At 23.9% G+C, this 15,190-nt stretch overlaps 1 protein-coding gene across 1 annotated transcript; it reads left to right on the top strand.

Moving 5' to 3' along the window:
• Positions 1-485: 485 nt before the first annotated feature.
• Positions 486-14,904, top strand: LOC126898317 (adenylosuccinate synthetase). The gene is made up of 9 exons (XM_050672258.1): positions 486-1,134; positions 3,664-3,766; positions 5,159-5,289; positions 6,425-6,577; positions 10,028-10,192; positions 11,244-11,368; positions 11,910-12,036; positions 13,897-14,017; positions 14,380-14,904. The coding sequence occupies exons 1-9, from the start codon at positions 979-981 to the stop codon at positions 14,430-14,432; spliced, it is 1,134 nt and encodes a 377-aa protein (XP_050528215.1). The 5' UTR covers positions 486-978; the 3' UTR covers positions 14,433-14,904.
• Positions 14,905-15,190: the final 286 nt, after the last annotated feature.

Here is a 15,190-nt window from a genome sequence, read left to right as displayed (position 1 = left end):
AGAAAGTTATGACGAAATTTACAGATTTGAAAAATTGTAATTTTTTTGGAAATTTCCCTCATTTACGGGGAATAAGAGAATTTTTTTCAATTTTAAATGGTGATGTCTTCAACTAGTTACGATTTGTGATCTTTTGACGTATTGTTTCAAGAAGTGAGAGCTGAGAAAAAGTGGCAACAGACATAAAAAAAAAAAACACATCATGGTAAAATTAATACCTTCTCAGCTTTGCATCGAAGCTAAAAGTTTTTTTTGGCAACCTATATATTATATATATATCTCAATATAAGATATTATTTTTGTTCTAGTAGTAGGTTACTAAAATGATTAATAAAATATTTGGAAAGGAGCCTGATATTCAAAATCCGTTGGCAATACTGTTTCCAAAACCATGGTAAGAAGTTTTTAGTCTAAGAGTAACCCTTTCATGTTATCAGTGAATTCATTCCCCGCCCAAAAAAAAATTTAGAGACACGTACGATCATATAAACTTATTGTACTAAGTACGCGCGTGTATTTATTTGAATGCAACTATGATGTTACCGTATAAATAATAACAAACCATAATTACAGCCAGTCGAACAAAACGATTATACCTTGTCAAATCACGCGCCTTACGTCGAATTTTGCGGTTATTTCTCTCTATGTCAGTCTCCGCCCTCCCGGCAAATTTTCCCGCCCGTCACCACTTCTCACATGTTTTATATTTTGTAGTTGTACAATAGTAATAATTATAAGTTTAGATAATCGCATGCATAGTATTTTTACGTTTTTTTTATTTGTCTTACGGTTGTGCGAATGTTCCGCGTGCACCGCGTAGTGTACATTTTTGTAATGACGGCCATCGGTCGGACGAAACTCTGGTGAGTTGACGTTTTACTTCTATTATTGAACAAATCAACTAGCTTCAATCACGCAACGAACATTATAAAATAATACTACTATTGAAATTTATTTTAACTATCAAACAAGAACACAATGGCTGTAAAAGGATGCAACGGTGAAGCTAAATTAGCAAATGGGGCAAGTTGTAACAAGGTTACTGTAGTTTTGGGTGCTCAATGGGGAGATGAAGGTAAAGGCAAAGTCGTTGATATGTTGGCTTCTGATGCAGATCTTGTTTGTCGTTGTCAGGTAAATAAAATAGCTTTTTAAATTTATAATTTGTTCAACATTTGTTTACCCCAACTTTTAATGACTATGATTAAGAATTTTTATTATTTTTGGACGAAACAAAATTGGTGTTGTATACAATTGCAAATTTAGTATTTGGTGCCAAAATTTTTATTTTTGAGAACTCTTTTGGCTTAGGGCCTTAAAGTCTATTTATTAGATACATATAAATTGTGTCAAAATTTAAATCCTGAGTTATTTAATATAGTAAAATGATTCTTTTATTAGATGTTTTATGAAAATTTTTTCAAGCTCTTAAATTTAACTCTATACACTCATTTTATTTTGTTAATTAATTTATCAATATATTAAAAATTGGATAATTCTTAAGTTTTAATGTTAATCAATTTACATTAATTATTATTTCAGGTGTATTTAATATTTGAATGATTAAATTAACTAAAAAGTAATTTCAAATTTGTTGAATTTATTGTAATTACTTATATTTTATAACAATAGTTTAAGTGATAATAATTATACTTTAGTAGTATAATGATCTTCATTTTCTATTTTGAAATTAAAAATACATTATAATTTTTTATCACAAGTTATTTGGTTTTATTAGTGTTGTTTGTTTTTATTACAATAACATATTCTATTGACTTTTAATAAATTTTACTAACTCTAACTTTTTCTATAATTTTTTTTAAAATGTATAATCTTTTTATAAGAATAATATTTTTAATTTTATGTTTACTCTTAAGCTCTATGCCTATCCTTTTAGTTTAATCCTGGTCTTATTAAATATATTTTAAATTAAAAATATTGCAAAAAAATGTATTTCAAACAAATTGTATGATGTCAGATTTATTTTCTTTTAGAACAATTTTATGACATTAGTATTGTAACAAAATTTTGTAGTTTTACTTGTAAAAGTAACATTTTTTTTTTATCAAATACTTAAAAAATATGATTAGTAGTAATAATTTATTTGACTAAAATGAATATTTCAATATAATTTTATTATTAGTATTAATAGGTACAATATTTTTAGTTTCATTTAAAAAATAAAACATTTTGAAACAATATAAACTAATGAATGAGTATGTTTAATGAGATAAACATAATACATCATTTACATATATTATATAGTTATAAATATTTAATTTTAATTTAAATAAATAATGAATTAACTAATTTCTGAGTAATGTGTTATTGCACACTCTTTTTAATAGTATCACACGTTAAAATATGATATTTTTGAGTAATGCTTGTGTGCCAGAAAAGTGTAAAAAATATTTATACCTACAACTCGATATTTAAATATTAGAGATCAGAATTAATTAATTATTTTCAATATATATCAATGTATTTTTAATTTCTATTTTAAAGATAAAGTTTTATCAGACGTAATGTTTTTGTAAAGGAGTGAATAATATGTGAAATAATGTCTCAATGGTGTAGCCACCAAAAGATCAGAGAGAATGGCAGACTTCTTAATATTCAAGTGATGATCTAAATTTTTATATAAAATGAAACTTTTAAATGAATATTAAACAAAAAAAGTACTATAAAGATCTAGTGTAGTGGAGTGTAAGCATTTTTTGAGATTAGTGTTGTTTGATATCTGTCAGGAATTAAAATCTCTGTCCTAAAATGCTTTGATGCGTATTTGATACAAATTATAATAAATAATGTACTGTATTTACCAATAATTATAATTAATGATTATCAAATTTAGAGATAGATTACTTACAGAAATTTGGAATGTATTTCTATGTTTAATCGTATAGAACATATTAAACATTGAATGTTTTAAATTTGTAAATATTCTGTTGCTAACCAATTGGTTTTTACTGTGTGTTTTTTAAAATCGGTTTTGTAGGAACAAAGAAATCATGTCTAATGTGACTAAAAGAAAAACAAGGTAGAGTAAAATTAAAAGCTCTTCAACTATGTACCAAAGCTAGAGAGTCATAAAAAATTATATTTATTTAATAATTCTGTACCCATCTTAAAAATTACTAGCTACACAAATGATGTACATGAGGGTGATATTTGATACTGTTAAAATTTTTAAGTTTAAAAGCTATATATACATATATTGATATTTTTAATTGAGTTTCTCATACCAAAATGAAAACAGTTTTCTTCAACATAATTTCTATTTGATTATAAATTATAACTTAATAGATTTATTTATTTTTAACTATTAATAATTAATTTTAACTATTAATCCTTATAGACCCCAGGTACATTTCAATTTTATAAAAAAAATTTTTATTTTTTGTAACTAAGTTACAAAATAGTCTTAGAAAAATGAAACCAACATTAAATTATGCATTTTAGAATAAAATATTATAACAATTTTTGTTAATATGATATTGATTAGAAAAAGTTATAAAACATTTTTTAAACAATTTCTAGTCAAATGCACTTTACATGAACTTGTTTGTTCTGTTCTTATCTGATTTTATTGCTATGTAATGTTCAAGTTCTTATGGAATTTAATTTTATTAATAATTGTTTTATTTAAATTTTTTTTCTTAGGGTGGAAACAATGCAGGCCATACAGTTGTAGTAGATAACAAAGAATTTGACTTTCATTTATTACCAAGTGGCATAATAAATCCTAATTGCAAGTCTATTATTGGTAAGAACATTAATGTTTTAAATTTACAGGATAAGACTAAATTAAAAGTTTTAAATATATTATTTTGCTATCTTTTGATATATGCTAAAGAAATATTAACCAATAACAGAAAACTTGGAAATCAAAATTTCAAAATATATTATTGTTATTTTTATAAATTATTTGTAGAACACAAGGTATATATAAATTATAAATTAATTATTAAAACTGCAAAAAAATTGAATTTTTCATAGAATTTTTTAATTTGATAATTTTATAAAAATATTTATTAGATGATTTGCAATTTCCAACAACGTATAACTGTTCCATTTTAAGCTCCCGATAAGAATGTAAATTATGTATCATGATATTTTATACTTCAATTTAGATTAAAATTGACAATTTTTACCAATTAAAATTTAAAGACTTAAAAATTTTATGATCTCATATACTTTTTAAAATTTTTGAACACAGCTCAAAAATTTGTCTGCTTTATCTTTGTTTTAACCATAATAAAAAAATAGACAAGAATAATGGTTCCAGTCATTAGCACAATAGCCAATTTTCCCCAGTTGTATTTGATACATCAAAAATATATTTGTTAAAAACTTTATATGTATTATATAAAAATCTATGGAAATTACTAAAATTCTGAAATATTGGTTCCATTAAACTAATGCTAAATTCAGATTAATTTTTCTTGTATTTCTTTGATCTCAAACACGGCTTATATTTATTAGTTTTATGTGTATTTACATTTATATAATCATTTTTCTGAATTGAATTTTTTTATTATTAATATTACAATACATATAATTATTATAATACGAGTATAAACAATTATTGGTTCGTAATAGCACATCGATTACCGATAATCAATGTGTCCACATTGCGACGCGATTCATTTATTACATGTTTTGTTCTTATTTGTTCCGTATCATCGAGTAGTGGAAATTCTCAATAAATTATTTATTTTTAAAACTTAATTGCACAGTCGGTGGCAGATCCACATAATCCCAATTCCACCATATTATATCGATTATAACATTGCATTTACGATAAAACGATATTTTGAAAAAAATACAAGTTCAAAAAAAAATTATAACGTTATAAGTTGCATGGGGGTAAATATGACCCATTTCTATTTTGATGAATATTTTAAGACATACATTTTTTTTTCGAAGGTATTTATTTATGAAAATCGATTCAATATTACTATAAAAACCATCTTCTAAATTTATATCTATGTACACCTTTTATGCAGTATAATACATCCGTTTTTATTTATGTGAGGGTATGCTAGACCCCCACGCGACTGTTTAAGGGTTAAAATAGAGCTATTCATTTAGTTTTTACTAGTAAAAAAAGTATAATTATATTTATGAATAAATTACCATCAAAATAACTCAATAGGTAATGGAGTTGTAATTCACCTTCCTGGATTATTTGAAGAATGCATCAAAAATGAAAGAAAAGGACTTATTAATTGGAAACAACGACTATTAATCTCTGACCGTGCTCATCTTGTGTTTGACTTTCATCAGGTATTTTTTTTTACGTGGAGGAATTATTAAACTACTTAATTTTTATTTCAGCCTATATTGGTAAAAAATTATTATGTAAAAATTGGTATTCATATATTTTATTAGTAGTTAATGTGTTAAAATGTCAAAAAAACAATATTTTTTAAAAATTATGAAAGTGTGTTACACATTAACCTTTAGTTTTATTTTGTGGATTCATCTTTGTGTACAGATTTGATAAATTTTATTACATGGTGATCTATTAATCATGAACTACTCGATTTTTCACCTAAGTGGGAGAGAGAATGAAAAAATATGTCTTGAACAGTATTAGTATCAAATATTTGTGACTTTGTTTTAAAATAATAATATTTTTTATGATTCCGAGATAATTATAGTTAATATTTTAAATAGAAATAGCAATTGTGTTATATTTTAAAATATAATACGTAAAATATAAAGTATATAAAAATTTTGTTTCACTTTTTTTTAGTAACTCGCAATTTTAGATATATCAATCATTAAAAACATAAGATGTATTCCTTATGCCTTATAAGGGTATTAAATTTTATTTTTTTATTAAAAATATACATATCTAATTAGCTCATATTATAGTTAATAATCTTATTAAGAAATTACTAGTTAATAACACTTATTGAATCACTATTTTGGAAATTATTACTATTTGAAAATATTGACTAAAATAGAAACACTGGTTATGACAATGGTTTTTACCACTATGCAATTCTATTTCACTGCTCACTTAGATTCAATTACATCAATTTTCATTACTTCTTTTGATAAATCAAAAAGTATATGCAATTAAAAAAAAACAAAAAGACTATTAGTGATTTTCGAACTAAACCAAATTCAGAATGTTTGATTCAATTTGAAAATAAAACTAGTGCAATCAAATATCACTATACATTTTTTGAGCTATGATTATTTTTGATTAAATATGATTATGATTAATTTCGTTTTGAGTTTGTTTAATTATTTGTGTTTTTCCATTTAAGCTTGACTGAAAATATAAAAGTTAAGTTCAGTTTGAAAATCAAGGTTTCTAACATCACTATAATGAATAATCAATCTGTTTAACTAATTGTACTAACTTCTTATTTGTATTACAATTATTTATAAATTAATATTTTTATAGCAAGTAGATGGTCTTCAAGAGATGGAAAAAGGGAAAAAATCGTTAGGAACTACAAAAAAGGGTATTGGCCCCACTTATGCTTCCAAAGCTACTAGAAATGGTCTTAGACTAGCTGATTTACTTGGAGATTTCAACACATTTAAAGAAAAGTTAGTGATTATTAACAAAAAATTAGATTTAATATTGCATAAAACTGCGTATAAATAAAATGTTTTAATAAAAATGAGATGAGAACAAATTGTGACACATGATGTTCTTTGCAGTTATAAGAATAAAATTTTGATTTTGACTATCTTTAAAGTTTTTTCTCTTAAAGAAAACCTTTTAAATAGTAATTGGAAGTAAAAAATGTACCAAAAAAAAAAAAAAAAAATTATGAAAAATATAATTTAATAAAAAGTTTTCTTTGAACCTTTATCATATTGTTGAGTGAATTTCACAGTTATTATGTTTTAATCACTGAGTGTATTATACACCACACATTTTAAAATTTGGTTTTATGGGACATCTTAAATATTTTAAATAGGGTTTAAAACAATAGCATATTTTAGCTTCGATGCGAAGCTGAGAAGGTATTGGTTTTACTAAGATGTGTTTTTTTTTTTTTTTTTGTGTCTGTTACCACTTTTTCTTAGCTCTCACCGAACCGATTTCTTTCAATGATACGTCAAAAGATCAAAAATCGTATCTAGTCGAAGACATTACCCTTAAAAATTGAAAAAATTTCCCTCGTTCCCCGTAAATGGGGGAAATATGCAAAAAAATTACAAATTTAAAAATCGCTAATTTTCGAAATTTTTTCACTTTTTTTTCTTAAAACTTCCATAACTTTTTGAAAAATCAACAAATCAACATAATTTTTTTTTATACTAAAACCTTAGATATTTCCCTTTCATTTGATATATTTTTTTTATAAATCTGACTTTTTACCTGCCCACAGGGGGGGATTTAAAATGACAACTTTTTTACAAAAAATTAATTTTTTCAACTTAACTTTTAAAAGTGTTCCGGAAGGTCTGACACTTTTATATATATCTTAAATTAAAGCTAATGTAATATACTTTATCATGAAAAAAAAAAATTTCGGACTTTATCTTATCTTCATGGTGAAAATGGCTACCGAATGCTATTTTTGTGTGAAAATTTTCGATTTTGTATTTTCCATTTTTAACTTTATTATGCTATAACTTTTTGAAAAATGTATGAATCATTACAATTTTTTTATGAGAAGTAGTATTTATATAGATCTTTCATTCGACATACTGTTTTTTTAAATCGGACCATTTCCCTAAATACAGGGGGGATTCAAAACATAAAAATGCATATAGAAAGTAGAACTTTTTCAACGTAACTTTTGAAAGTGTTCCGGAAGGTCTGACACTTTTATATATATCTTAAATTAAAGCTAATGTAATATACTTTATAATGGTAAAAAAAAATTTCGGACTTTATTTTATCTTCATGGTGAAAACAGACATTAAACTTAATAAAAAAAATACGATTTTTGTAAAAAAATTCTTTTTTATATTTTTAACTTTATAATGCTATAACTTCTCGAAAGATGTATGGATCAATATAATTCTTTTTTTTGTAGATGCATGATGTCTTTACCTATCATTTGGTATATTTTTTTTATAAATCTGACTTTTTACCTGCCTACAGGGGGGGATTCAAAATGACAACTTTTTCACAAAAAATTGACTTTTTCAACTTAAATTTTGAAAGTGTTCCGGAAAGTCTGACACTTTTATATATATCTTAAATTAAAGTTAATGTAATTTACTTTATTATGCGAAAAAAAAATGTCGGACTTTATTTTGTCTTCACAGTGAAAATGTCTACCAAATGCTATTATTGTGTGAAAATTCTCAATTTTATTTTTTACATTTTTAACTTTATAATGTTATAACATATTGAAAAGTGTATGGATCAACATAATTTTTTTATGAGAAATAATATTTTTTAATAATCCCTTTTTCATTCGACATACTTTATTTTAATCAGGATATTAATAAGGAACTAGCAGATCATGTAGCTTTTGGAATAATCTACCAATTTTTTAAAATTATACACTATCTAAAGATTTGCATCAAAGCGTTTTTTTTTTATAGTGATTTTAATCACTGTCAGATATCATTATACTTAATCCAACTATGCCACGTCACCACTGTGCTGGGTTTTTTGTAAATGTATTTTCAATGGGTAAAAAACATGAATTCATAGTTTTTAGGCCAGTGTGTTTCAATAATTCTGGGTAGATGTCTTCAAAGCCAGCTGCTTTTCTGGTTTTTATGCTTTAGATTGCAATTGTTATTTCACTGTTAGTGAAATTTCACAATTGGCCAAAAAAAGTTCAAAAATGTCTCTAAAAAGCAGCGAAGTTATCAATTTCTTTACGAGATTGACGATCTCTGTAATCGTCAAAACGAATACAACGTAATAAGAAAAAAATTCGTTTCAACGTCATTTCTGAATGAAAAATACTTATTCCTAAACCATTTGTTCTCCAAAGATCTTCTAAATTTTGATGTCCTGACCTGTTTACTCCTTATAGAATGAGTAAGCCGAGTAAACATTTAATTTCGCCCTCATCAGTTTTATTTACATCTCTACTACAAACGAATTTGTGAGCGATACATGATCAATGTATAAATCCGTACAAAATATAACACTTTTGATTATTTTATCGTCTATGAATAATGAAAAACAATCAATAAGAGTTTTACAATTTTTTGCTCCACCTTTCACACCTACTGGAATACGAATAATATTTTACTGTTTTGCTCTGGTACTTTTTCTGGTAGGAACTGTCTTGGCTCATTTTATTGTCTTATCTTTACCCCAAAAATATTCTATTAAAAAAAATTATCTCACACACAAAGAAAATATTCATATAAGTAAACAATATGCTATCTCCAAATGAGAAATATTCAATTTATTAATAAGTATAAACACATCTAAAGGATCATGATTCCTCCATCTCTTCTTTAAAACTGAAGATTTGCACTAGTGGCACCTTTATATTTATTATTTAATAAATCTTTAAAACTTGGAAGCTTCCCACTTATCAGGAAGGTAGGTTACATCATTCCAATACATAAAAAAGGAACAAAATTAATTGCCAATAATTATTGATCTATCACTATCTAGAATCACTTGGCATTAATATTTGAATAGCTAGTTAGATATAAACTTATTCTGATCTTAAACATGTTATTGGTGAACATCTACATGACCTTATACAAAAGTCATGTAAAAGGATCAATAATCATAAACCTATGCCAGTTTATTAATACAATCAGTAAAACATTTATAGAAAACAAACAAGTAGATGTAATATATACAGATCATAGTAAAATGTATTGAGTTAATCACATTATACTAGTTAAAAAACTGGAAGCAATTGATTTCAGTAGATGTACACTAGAATGGTTCAGATCGTACATAAGTGACAGAATACAATTTAGGAATTATAACCTCAAAGGAGCATATTTTTAATATACATAACTACCAAGCAACATATAACAACATTTTATTATTGAATAATTGTTTTGTTATTTTTTTTTTTAATATTTTTTAATATCATAATTATTATTATTTTTTTTTTTTTTAGGAACTTATCCTTATGTGACATCTTCAAATTGTAGTATTGGAGGAGTTTGTACTGGATTAGGTTTACCACCATCAACAATTGGTGATGTTATTGGAGTGGTCAAAGCATATACTACTAGAGTTGGTGATGGTCCTTTTCCTACTGAATTAAAAGATGTAAGTATCACGTAATATTTAACAAATTGTCATAAAATTATAGCATCAGTACATGTTTTACAAGGCTTAGGAAACAAAACAAAATAAAAATAATCTTTCTAAAAAAAATATTATGAATAAATAAAATAGTGAAGAATAACTATATATATTTATATACAGGGTGATTTTTTTATCATAACCCACTCAATTACTTGCAGAATAATAATAATTTAAACATTTTTTTTTTTCATTATCTTTAGTTACACATTATTCTTGAATTTTTAACTATGTAATACTTTTTAAGTTCATCCCTTATGCCTTGGAAGGGAGGGGGTCAACTTTGTTTTTTTAAATGGTAACACATATTTTTAATTTAATAAAATGTTTGAGTTTTTAATTTAATAGTAAATGGCATTTGAATTTTTAATATAACTTAATTCGTTTATTAGATATAATCATTTAAAGTTTCAAATTTTTGAATTAATATACAGGTATAATACACAAGGAATTACAAATACAGGTAGCTAATTGTTTTTTTATAACATCAATATTAGCACAGGTACACAGCATTGTTATTATCAATTGTAGTAAGGCACATTGTTATGAGTTTATAAATACACTAACTGACAATACAGAAAGTATATCTATTGATAATCATAATTGATAATAAACAATCCGTGACTGAGACAGCAATGTCATAAAAATCCAATTAGCTACCTGTATTTACAATCCCATGTGTATTATACATGTATATTAACTCAAAATTTTGAAACTTTAAATGTTTATATCTAATAAGCTAATAAAGTTATATTAAAAATTCAAATGCCATTTACTATTAAATTAAAAACTCAAACATTTTATTAAATTAAAAATATGTGTTACCATTTAAAAAAACAAAGTTGACCCCCCTCCAAGGCATAAGGGATGAACTTAAAAAGTATTACATAGTTAAAAATTCAAGAATAATGTGTAACTAAAGATTATAAAAAAAAAAAATGTTTAAATTATTATTATTCTGCAAGTGTGTGGGTTATGATAAAAAAATCACTCTGTATATATCAATGAATTATAGGATATTGGTGAAAAACTTCAGATTATTGGACATGAAATTGGTGTTACAACTAAGCGAAAAAGACGTTGTGGATGGCTAGATATTCCATTACTTATATATACATCGATGGTGAATGGTTATACTAAGTAAGAACTACTTTTTGTGTTTACACAATTAAAATAACATTACAAATCCAACCAACTAGTATAGTAAAGATCGGGCATATGGCACACTAGTATAGATTGAAATTTGGCGACTTAAGTATCTTAATGAGTGAAAGAGTTCACAATTTACTCTGAATAATCCCATTATAAAAAATTTTGAGGAATGTTTGGGGAGTTGACACCTCCATACCTTTTATGAAATTGTCTTAAGAATGACTCATATTGTTTATTGAATAATTATAATTAATAATTATTAATAGTTAATTGAAGTGTCCAGTTAATAAACAGTTATTTCCATATTTTCAAATTGTTCAGGTATCTTAAAAAACTCAATATTTTTGGGTCACTCCATTTTTTAGATATTACCTTTTTAAAAATACAAACAAAATTATTCCTAATTGTTGAAAAAATAATAATATATGAATTTTAAAAAATAAACTCGAAATAACTGTTTAACGCTCGCTCTGAACTCATTCAATTATTTTCAAAGTCAAATAATTATGTAAGAATGATTCAATTGCAGAATATGTTTGACAAAACTTGATATATTGGATGATTTTGATGAAGTCAAAATTGGTTTTGAATATTTGTTAAATGGGAAGAAACTTAATTATTATCCATCCAGTTTATTTGAACTCTCATCTGTTAAAGTATTGTAGTTCTTTATTTAATTAAACTTATTTAAAGCTTATCCTAAAAAAATGAGTGTCTTATTCTTAATGAATCACCCTTTATGTATGTATATATACATAATAATTGATACAATTAACATTTAACTAAAATTTTTTTTTTAATTTATGCATACTTAGACTATGTTAAAATCATATATTTTTTTTAATTATTAGCTAAGTAATACTTAATAAGTTCATACCTTATGCCTTGTTAAATCGTCAACTTTGTTTTTTATCTTATGGGAACACATATTTTGAATTTAATAAAATGTTTCAAGTTTTATTTTAATTGTAAATGACATTTGAATTTTTAACATAACTTAATTTGTTTATTAATTTATATAATACACAAGGGATTATAAATAAAGATAGCTAATTGTTTTTTTATGACATCGCTATTCATAGATACATATGAAAACATAAATTATTTTTAATAAAAATTACAACAGTGTTAATTATGTCAAAATATTTAAGTGTTCTCAATTAGATCTGTTATACTCTGTAAACAGAGTGGTCCAGTATGATCTTACAAGTCTTATAACTTTTTATGTTAAATAAGAATATTGATATTTCAATACAATATTGACATTGGGCCAAAAGTTTGATACTAATGATGAAATTTAATGGTTTGGTACATTGTTATATTAAAATTAACTCATACTAATTTGTATGTAATTTTTCAAATTTAATGTCATTATAGCAAGATATTATATTGTCCTCTCATAAAAAATTTAAATTGTGTATATGAATAATATACAATTAAATAAATAATGATATCACACTAGTATTTTTCCTCTGCCTTCTGCCTTAGCTTCCTTTATTTTTCTCTTATCTGTTCCATTTTTGAGTAGCAATTTTATAAAGCAGATTGAAAAACAAACTTTAATAAAAAAATATTCTATTAATGTATAGTTATTATTTTAGTATTTTAAAATTGTTTAATAATTTAAATTTTAAAGAGTTAATTTGAGGTTTAAAGTGTTGTTCCATGTTGTAAAAAAAGAATAAGACAATTATAAAAAAATAAGAGATATTATTATTGCATAGATAATATTACTATTCGTGTTTTTAATTAAATCATAGGTGATAATTCAAGCAATAATAATTTTCTTTGAAAAAATTCTATAACTATAACCTATATATAGCATAAATATAATGTTCTTTTCACAGTATAGACCAACGCTTAATACCATTAATTAACTCTTGAAAATTTTTTAATGTATAAATAAACTACAAATACATTAATAAAATATTTTTATACCAAATATATTATTTTTTTAATCTGTTTTACAATAGGTTATCTTAATTTTTTTTTTTTATATTTTTCATAAATTTAAAGAGAAATTAATTTTTTTTTAACAATAAAAAAATATTAATTATGATATATTTTTAAATTATTACATAAAAGTTTTATAAAATATTAAGTGGATTAAAAGTTATAGGACTTATCAAAACATAGAGGACTGAGGGAACTCATGTGGTGTTTAAGGAATATTATTTATCTATTCATTTAAAAAATAAATATTTTAAGTGCTAAAAAATATGTCAAAATATTTAAGGCCATACTTTTATTTGTGTCATTGCTTTTTATTAGGTAACATATTTCAGATAATAGCTTAAGTAAAACTTATTTATAAGAAACAATTATAAATACGATCACTAATGTTTCAAAAATTTTAGATTTGAATTTAATTATAAGAATTTATATTGCTATCTTTTTTAAAAATAATTTGAATTTTTTTAATTAATATTATATTAAGAAAAGTTTTGAGTAAAATTAAAATTTTATTGTGACCTATAGATATCTTGAGTTTCAAATTAAATTGAATCTTCTTCTAGGTTAACTATTTAACTTTACCGGGTTGGAAGAAAAACATTAGTAGCATAAGATACTTTAATGATTTACCAGAAAATGCTAAAAAATTTGTGTTTACTATAACAGAACTCCTTGAAGTACCAGGTAATTGACATAAAATTTTTATTGGAAGAGAGCTGTACTATTTTCAAGTACTATTCTACTTATTCAATGTTTTTTTATTAAAGTTATCATTAGTTTATTAATTATTATTTGATAATAAATTACACACTAAAGACAATAAATAGTAATAACTCTTACCTGTCACCAAATACTTTACAAATATAATAATATATTGTGTATAATATATATTATATATGCATAAGAAAATAAATACAAATAATAGATAATGTATTATTTTAAGAGATATCAAGAGAACAAAAAGAATAATCCTAAATAAAAATTGATAACAATATGCAATCATAGTTAATTAAAAACTTGGTATGTAATTTTATTTTTTGTTTCAGTTAAATGGGTTGGAGTTGGTCAAGGCAGAGAATCGATGATAAGTGTAGATTAATTTAACTAAATATTTTTGAAACTATGAATTGTTGTCATAAACACTAATTTAAAACCTATATATTTTATAATTTACATTTATACCATGCTGAAAAATATCATTTATGCAAACTTAATGCTTCTTATTCAACTAAAAATATAAAATAAGGAAAAAACCTTTTAATATAAAATTGTATAACATAATTGAAAATTTCGAATGTTATTAATAATTTAATTGAACTGATTTACTTAATTAAATATCATGAAATACTTTTTTTATCATGTTAAATTCTTAGTAATTGTTAAATTATACTAGTACTGAACTTAATACATGTTCATTGTGACATAATTGTGAATTAGTGATAATATTACACACTTTTGTCAGACAAAAATTCAGGATTACATTTTATTCTACTTGTATGTACATATATAAAATCTGTGTTTTTCTTTTAATCATTGTTAAACCGTGAATATAAATTCTTGAATTACTTTCATTATGATTTATCCTAATTTATATTGATAAATACTAATAAGTCAAAATTACCAAATGATAATTTGTTTTAATATTCGCAATAGCAGGGCTATAGCATTGAGAGCAAAAAGTATCAATGTTTTCTAAACAGTTTTCTACTTTTTTATCCGAATTCTTATACATTTTGAAAACTTTTATGTACTACTAGACCAAATAACCTTTAACTGCTTATTAAAAATTAAAAATTTGAAATCTTTTACATGAACTACAGAATTATAAAAAATATTTTTTATCATAAATAACCTAAT

Source organism: Daktulosphaira vitifoliae, unplaced genomic scaffold (assembly GCF_025091365.1).
Source record: "Daktulosphaira vitifoliae isolate Bord-2020 unplaced genomic scaffold, ASM2509136v1 Scaffold_2, whole genome shotgun sequence".
NCBI lineage: Eukaryota > Metazoa > Arthropoda > Insecta > Hemiptera > Phylloxeridae > Daktulosphaira > Daktulosphaira vitifoliae.
This window is presented reverse-complemented; position numbering and strand designations above follow the sequence as displayed.